Genomic DNA, 8,804 nt, shown 5'->3' on the forward strand with positions numbered 1-8,804 from the left:
CGAGAGGCTTCTCCGGTGGAAGGGGAACAATTTATAGTAAAACACAACAACATCACACCCCACGGTCCAACGATGACGATGCAAAGCGATCGTGTACCGCTACCGGAAGTGTGATGGCTTATTGATATTTAAGCACAGGGCTAGACGGCGACCGCGAGAAGATGCTGTAGTATTTATTGAATTCCTTTTCCTATTTGTGCTTAGGTAAGATTTGTGGATTTGTAACGAGATCCAGGATATAGCGCGGAAAAGTGCGCGTACTTCTTTTCCCCCAAGAGGATGCAAACGCACATGTACAAATTGATCATTGTTCGTTAGCGATGGATTGTATCTGAGGCGGGAAGTTAGCAAAATGTCAGTGTGAATCGAAATTGTACCAAAAACTAGTGAAAAAGGGGGACAGAGAGAGCGGGTGTAGAAGAGTTAGTAGCATGCCATATCATAAGCCGTATGAGGGATTTGTTCGTATAAGAGAGTAGTGTAGCGCGGCACCGAAGTACCAGCAGAAAGGATTATTTGGTTGGATTTCTTTTGATCAGTTAAAGTAGTTCAGCCATTTTGCAGGGATTGCGTTTGCGTTTGTACGGGGAAAGCGGACACTCCAATGGGCTTGGAAAGAAATGTATCGAAAGCGGACGGCAAACGTTGCTTTTTATTTTAAAAGCTAGGCAACAGTGGATCGCAAGCGAACTCCTCCGTGGCGAATGCTGTTTTTCTTTTAATCAAAATCAATCAGGTTCAATCGAATCTAATCAATGATAGTCAGTCAAGCAATTTATAGTGTAGTTTATGCGTGCCACGTTCCAGCATGCGGAGGTGTTTGTGTGAGCGTTTACGTTATTTTATTTTTCGAATTTGTAACTTAGCATGATTTAGTAGACAAGCAACGATTCGCGTGTGTCGAGGAGCACTCAGGACGAATCAGGTATTGTACATATGTGTTAGATGCCATATATTTAGACTAATGCGGGGAAGATGTCTCGCTGGATGAAGCGAACACCGCGGAGGCAGCGCGCGAAAGCCATTGGGGTTTTTTTTCCTGGAACTGTGAGACCTTTTTATTACCATAATTTTGTTTGTTTGTTTTAGTTTAGATCAATTTTGGCTGCATAATTCTTTCGTAAAATTATACCAAGGAAAACTATTCTAATCACATTAAATTTTATACCATCACCACTCTCGCGTACTTGCGCGTAATTTATTTCGAGGGTTCAATTTTGTTTGTTTTTCTTTATTTTAATTTTTATGCTAGTTGATTGCGTGTTTGCAGGATATTTGCAACTCGTACTCACACATAGATTCAATCGTTTAAGTAGTAGAAGGCTGTAAATTAGAAGGGCCTCTGTAGCGCTATGATACCAAAGCCATGGAAACGTGCGATTCTGGGCTAGTTCAAAGTTAGTTTATCTTTATTTTTTATAATCATTATCCAACTGTGCCACGATTATTCGATCCACCGTACATTGCAGTTCCTTGAAAGGTTTTTTTTCAACATAATCAGTACGATTTAGTTTACTTCTGCTTGCCGACGAGTGATTGCCATATATTTATATGTACGTAAGGCGTGTGTAATGAATACAGCTAAAGATAATACAAGCTGGATGAAGATGATAGCTAAAGGAAGGACACGAGAAGCGCGAAAGAACGTGGAAGAGCGTTATTAACAATTGTAGTGTGTTAGATACTGAGACAACTTTAACGACAAGGCAAAACGAATAAATCGAAGACAAACGTACGATGAATTGTTTCTAGTTGATTTCTTCAATATTGAAGCATGATGTCGTTCATTTAGCGTTGCTTGGAACAATGGTTTCGGATGTGTGTCAGCGCAACATGGATTTTAAGAAGACTGGATGTGTTTTTTTAAGTTTAATTTTATTCCAATCATGTTGCATCTGAATGGACTGTCGATCGATAAAATTATTTACACATAAAATAAGCATTCATCGACGAAAAATCGCGTTGCTGCGTGTCTGTCTGATTGGTTTCGTGTGTTGCATTAGTATACGTAAACGAGGACGAAAATGGAACTACACCTCAAAATTTTGCTTCCCTGTCGAACGCGTCCTGGAAGCAGTCCTGCACGATGGAAACTCGAGACCGGATTCCGGCCACCGCGTCTCCGACGACGTTCGACGCACGTTTTTTTTTCATTGTTCGTTGTTTTGTGTGAAAGTGTGTAAAAAAAAACAAATACAACCTATATTGACCAAAACGATCCGGTGAGGGTGATGTCTTCGCGTGTTTGCGGTGGTGGAATGGTGACGAATAAAATCTTCTACGATGGAAATTAGTGATAATGGATTACAATTATAAAATAAATTACTCTCTGCCGTGCACGCTGCCGGCGCTGCATGCATCCTGCCGATATGCGCCCACCATCATACCCTTTTTCCCTCGTAACAAGCGTGCCCTAAAAACCACCCGCTTCTCTCAGCGATTGGGGTTTTTTCGTTCTTGCGAAAATAAATAACGTTACGATAGCGTGGAAAACCAAGGGGCATGCATGCGTGCGTGTGTGTGTGTGTGGGAGGGGGAGTTCGTATGATGCATCATGCTTCAATAAATAATGTTGCCTCCAATCTCTATTTAAAGTTGGCGATTTGTGCGATCCTCACCGACGGGCACTGCGGCGCGCGCTCCCCCCAGCGTTGTGTGGGGGTGGCGAAAATGTGAAAAACAATCACTAGAAAAATTAAGCTACTAACGACACAAAACTAAAACACAGCAGAAGAAGCGGGAATACGCCTCACCCAACCCTCCCAACCGAGAGCCGTTCGTTGCGGTGCCGCGCGCCTAAATCGTCAAATCGGAAACCCAATAGAAAGTGAACGAGTGTGAATGGGAACGTGATGGGAATGTGTTCTAAGCGGCCTTCCCTTTTTTGTGTTGTTGCTTGCCTTCGACAACCTCGAGGTCTTGGCTTTCCCTAGCGCCGAATTATCCTAGGTTGCGCCCGAGTCCTGCCCGGTCCCGAGCGCACGTGTAATGTGTGATGAGAGACGCGGGAAAGCGGTGGGGGGGGGGGGAGGAGGAGGTGATGCATGCAGTGCGTGGTTACAATGGGGTTTTTCTTTTCTTTTCTTTTCCCAACACACAAACCCACCATCCAAGACTGAGCATGTGTGTGTATGTATGTGCGAGCGCGTATGTAAAGTGAAGTGCCTAATTATGCTCTTTTATGCTAATGTCCTGAACAGTATCATTTAAGCGCGTTGGCGCGGGTGTGTGCGTGTGTGTGTGAGCGGCCTTATTTTGCACCTCATCCCCCCTCGGGGATTACACGTTTTTCTGAGTTTCAACCAAAAAAAAGAGCTTAATATTGAATCGTAAAAAACCCGAACACACGTCCCCATTATGGGAAAGGACGTTCGCTGCTTTGTCGGACGGATTGTTTCGCGCTGTTTCGGTGTTCAGTCCTTGCTCCTTGTCACGGGGTGTGTGTGTGTGTGTGAGTGTGGAATAGAGCCTAGATTCTAGACCGTGTCGAATGCAGATCACTGACCGCCCGGCGCCTATGCCATGACTTTGTGGGGCTGCATCCACTTCTTCATGTAGTAGCAGAACAGCGTCGAGAGATAGACGAGCACCATGAGGGCACAGGTGACGGCCAGCGCCAGCACGGAGGTCTTCGTCGGGCACGGTTCAATGATGGTGACCGTTTTATCTGTGGCGGAGGAAAAACGAGGAAAAAAGGATCGATTAGAACGCCACTTTCAATCGGCGCCGAACGCTCGTACCTCGACCGAAGTCGGTGCTGGCCTCACTGCGCAGGAAATCACGGTTCTTCTCATCACCGAAGTCCAGCACCAGGATCTCCTGCGAGATGTTCATGTCTTCCTCCTCCTCGACGGTGTCGTTGCTGCGAAGACAGAGAAAATGGGCACGAAGATGAGCATAGGGTACGATTCGCAGCAGTGGAAGTTAAAGTTCCTTACCTGGCCGTGATGGAACGACGCTTTCTGCCCCAGGACTCGACGGAATCGCGACCCCATTCACAAACAGCCGGTTCACACGGACCCAAGCAGTACTTCACGTTACACTGGAAGATCACACCGTAGCTCTCGGTGAAGCGGAACGCCTCGTAGATCGATTGCAGAGCGTTTCCGTCCTGCGTGAACGCCGGGAAAATGCTCGGATCAACCGGACAACCATCATCGTCGATGATCTGGAACGTGCTCTTCGAGTCCTTGGCCATGGCGACACACGAGCGTGCGAAGATACCGTAAGGAGCTGATGAAATGAGAGAAAGAGAGAGACACACACACACAAAAACATAAGTAAGTGATCACTAATCGATCAGTTAGCCAGTGAAACACGCGTGATGCTTACTGTCTTCCGGAATTTCGATGCGGAACGTCAACCGATCGCCGATGCGTACGGTTTCGACTTCACGGGCGCGCGCATCCAGGATGCGAATCCTTGGCGGTGGTGCTTCCGGTGACGAGTTGATGTGGATCATCTCCGGATCACGGATCGGCAGCATGCCGAAGGAGATGTTCTTCGAGCTCATGTCGTACGTGCACTTCACCTTGTAGATTTTGTCCGCTTTCGTCATCACGACCGAGTGGTGCTGCAGCACGACGGTATTGCTGTAGATGCCGGTCTGGAAAAAGGTAGCATGATCGTGTTTTATACAGACCTGTGCTCGTCAAGCTGACAAACGAAAAACACTCGAAACTTACCGCACTCTGCGTGTTACAATCCTGTCCGCCCATGGTCAGATCCAACCGGAAGGTGTCGGAGTTGATGACATCGATGTTGCAGGTTTCCGAGCGGCCCAGCGCGTAGATACGTCCGTTGAATGGCTTGTTCGTGCGCACCTGCACGGCAATACGCGTGTCCTTGCAGTGAACGGAAACTGGAACGACAAAGGCATACATTAAACGGTTGCTCCGAAACGACGAATGGCAGAGTGTCTGAGGTAGGTACCGTCGTAGCAGGTGCCTGTCTTGTCGCAGTTGGCATCATTACGGGTCAGATTGTTGATGGCCGGATCCTCGACGGCGTCGAACACAACGGGCAGCGTGTTTTCAGCCTGGTTCGATTGCTCTGTGAAGGTGTAGCAAAGAAAGCGATCAGTTTCAGAATGGCCACGTCAGGACTCGCGCACATTCGGACTTACTCTCGCAGATGTTCTCGAAGTAGTCACCGCTCGGTTCACCCACATCGATCAGTGGTCGTTCGCCATTCAGATAGGTCGAGGGTCCATCCGGTAGGGACTTGTGATCGAGATGGTACAGCCGGCAGTTGTACTGAGAGCCAGTAGGTTGCCCGAGATACAGGAACGATCGGCACAGGAACTCGCTTTCGATCTCGCACGCTAGCTTACACGCCGTGTCAGAGGTCACCTGCAGTTCCTTGTCGGTGTAGTAATGCAAGCCGACGTACTGGGACACCTTGTCGTCGGAGACACCGATGCGTGGCAGTTGGAACTGACGGTTGAACTTACAGGCCTGGCTTGGTTTCAGGCACAGGTTCTCGAAGTAGTCAACACCTTGGGCATCGACTAGCTGCACGAACTGACCAACAGAGCGTCGGTCTGAGTCGCTCAGGACACACTTCATGTTGTTGTAGTCGTACTCCACCGAGCGGCAGATGAATCGTTTCTCGTTCAAACACGCCGACAGACAGGCTTCCTTCGTGCTGGTGTAGATGAGCGCGTTGTCCAGTCCGCGGATGATCTTGTTCGGGACGCGTTCGAAGTTCCACGGCCGCTGGCAGGCGTTTTCCGTGCGCAGTTGCAACTTCACCATGTAGTACATGCTGGAGGAACGCTGAGGCGTACTGGCCGGGTTGTTGGCCGCTGTTACGTTCTGTAGCTGGCAGAGCGTTTCCTGGGCGGGAGTTAGTGGGTTCACGACGAAGCTGAGAAGGATCACACGGGGATTAGCGAATGGAAATGGTGATCATCAGAGATCACTATGGTCACGAGGCTTACCTGAACGCTGCAGCTTGACAGTCTGGTTCCTCACGACACCAACCCTGGCACTCGTACAACGACAGGTTCTTGACGCTGTAGTACGTCGTACCCTGGAAGTCGTAGTCGGTCAGCTTCTCGAAGGCAACGCGAGCCTGTGCGAGTTGTAATGCGGCCGCTAGGAAGCAGCCAGAGAGCAGCAGTACGTTCGCCGGACGCCACTTCATCGTGGTTGTTTTGTTAGTCTTCGTTTTGGGGTTTTGTTTTTCTTCGTAGCAGAAGCTCACGATCAATCTGCAACGGAAGAACGGAAAAGAACCAAATCAGAAGCTAGCCATTAGGAGGTTCGGAGTTAGCGAGGGAGGCTTTAATCGGAGCTTAAATAATGGTTTTTCGGGGGCAGACTTGGGCGGCGCTGTGGGCTGCTCATCTCAACCACTCCTTTCTGACTCGAATGCACTTTATAATCAGCGCTAAAGAGGCATACGGTACGGGGTCTCGTTACGAGGTCTAGCTCCCCAAAGCGAACGAGAACCGATCGCCGAGATGATCTTGTTTGATTAATGACGGGTCAAAATTGTTTAGTCACTGGGTACTGCATTGATTGGTGAGCATTTGCACGAGAGCTCCCGATTCCAGTACTCGAACTTCTGAGCTTGCGTCGGAAACGTTGCCAGCGAAAAGCTGGCAGCCCCCAGAATTATAGTTCCTTTCGATCGAGATCCGACCGCACGGAAATGGGAGTTTCGTTGGAAGGTCGTGCTGGAATTTCGAACGCGGTTAGCCAAATAGCAATCATTTCAAGGTGCCTTATATAGGTCTTTACCCCGTGTACGATCGTTTTGCAGTTTCCTTTCGCGAGCCAAAATGAGCAGGGTTCAATTAAATATCGCTTAATCGCCAGCCTACTTTGGCTACTAGCAGGCAGATCGTCGCGTTAAACTACCAGCCGCAAAATGAAGTGCTTAGAGACGAACTAACCCAGCAAGACTACCGGTTCGGTTGGGCCTTTCATCTTGCCGCCATCTGACGCTGACGATTGTCTTTGGTAGACAAAATGACACCGACTTGTTGAAATTTCCCTCAGCACAGAGCTCGACCCCAAGCAATAAACGCGTGCCGTTCCGGCTCAACCATGGGACGGGAAATTTCGGCTTAATATGGCTTCAAACTCAACCCCACCGTTGATGGTTTTACTGCGCATTATGTGGAGCGCCGGTCGTGGGCTGTTCCGATTCGGGTTTATGCTTTTATGCGCTCCGAAGAAACCGTTTATGATCATGCACGGCCTTCCTCCCCGCTTATTTGCCTTGTAGATTCGCTCGAACAAACAAATCAGCCCTCGTGGCTCGATCAGGTGGAACACGTTTATTACAATGATGTGTGAGGCAGCCCGCTTCAGGTTCTTCACCGTTCCTGGTCCCTCGCTTGATTGTGGTTTAATTGTTTGACACTTTTCCATCACCACCGCGTGTGAGATCACCCGTTTCTCGCGCGCTTCTCGCGGCCGAAGCGAAAGAACCTGATGACCGCGATCGAGCTCATGATCCGTTAAGGGGGATGATGTCAGTGGGGTGGACCATTGACCGACATTCACGGTACGCGTCAAACATGTCTCCAAACATATTCCCCCCCATTGCCGAAAGTTGTCGAAAGACCCTCCGTGGCCCGATTGCTGGTACCGGTTCCGGTTTATTGACATCGAAAATTCGCATCGCGCATAATGGTCTGAAGCATGGAGAAAAGCGTCCTATTCGGCTATTCCAGCATTCCAGCGTCATTTCAGTGACAAAATGGTCCAATCTGCATGCGATCTCCATAAAACCCATCCCCTGGTTAAGCTCGCCGTGAGCTAGCGGGGCACGATCGTTAATTCGAAATTTAATTTATGCACCACAAATCAGCCTCCAATTGATCGACGGAGCGAGCGACGAGCGAATGTTCGCTTTTATTTCCCGTTCTTGGGGGCCGGAAAATGAACATTAGCCATGGGAAAGGGCCCACGGCCTGGCTGGCCGTTAGTAACGAGTAGAACCGATCGGGCTCACGACTCTTGGCTCCGTGAGAGAGGCGTTTCGTGGCGTTTCTTTTTTTTTGGTTCGCTTCCCCCCCCTCCCCCACCCACCCCTGCACTCCCGTGGGGTGGGAGGTGCTGATAACAAAAGGCGAGAGAAAATCAGCCCGGATCAGGAAAACACGCTTCACTCACGGGTAGCAACGGGAAAATGGGCCAGTCGAGAATCGTTTCGGCCCGGCGTGTGTGCGAAATGTAAACCAGCCAGGGGGTCCGGGTGGTTTTGCGAAAAATAAAAGTAAAAAGTGGCACTACAAAGAAGCCAAAAGCCCCAACCGAAGCTCGTGGCCCCCGGGAGCGAGCAAATACGGACCACCGTCCAAAAGTCTCGGTGCGCGGAATCTACACCATCGCTCCACAACTCAACCCAACCTGGACGCCCGGCAAAAGGGAGGTGGACGGTGGTGGGCGGAGGTTGTGTGAAAACTGTTTCCCAACCACACCGGAACACCGGAACGCTTCAGGCGGTGGTACAGTCTCTCGAATCGCAGGTGGCTTTGGTTTGCTGCCTCGCAAAAGGTAGCTCGCGTAGTAGGCATCGCCTGGCTTCTCGTGCAGTCCGTTGTTCAAGTACCGAAACCCGTTATAACCGAGAGAGGTTTCCACGTTGCCAACGGCCACTATGCGGGTTGTGGGGATGATGGATCTGATCCCAAGCACGCCGTAAGAGTTTCCCGCGTGGTCTGCACCAAACATGGCGTCAGACGGGCTTGGGGAAGCTCTCCAGAGCTTCTGCTGTGTGTCGATGGCGTTGAGCAGGGCTTGCTTTTTGGTGTTTGACAATTTTCTTCCATCCCGTGGCGCGCAACA

The 8,804-nt window shown here is 49.6% G+C and overlaps 1 protein-coding gene across 1 annotated transcript; it reads right to left on the minus strand.

Moving 5' to 3' along the window:
• Positions 1-3,515: 3,515 nt before the first annotated feature.
• On the minus strand, positions 3,516-6,147 carry LOC128732153 (uncharacterized). Its single transcript, XM_053825322.1, has 8 exons — positions 5,942-6,147; positions 5,126-5,868; positions 4,933-5,052; positions 4,686-4,861; positions 4,333-4,606; positions 3,939-4,233; positions 3,741-3,862; positions 3,516-3,667 (listed from the first exon to the last, which is right to left on the minus strand). Exons 1-8 carry the CDS (start codon positions 6,145-6,147, stop codon positions 3,516-3,518), a joined length of 2,088 nt encoding a protein of 695 aa, XP_053681297.1.
• Positions 6,148-8,804: the final 2,657 nt, after the last annotated feature.

This window comes from Anopheles nili, chromosome 2 (assembly GCF_943737925.1).
Source record: "Anopheles nili chromosome 2, idAnoNiliSN_F5_01, whole genome shotgun sequence".
NCBI lineage: Eukaryota > Metazoa > Arthropoda > Insecta > Diptera > Culicidae > Anopheles > Anopheles nili.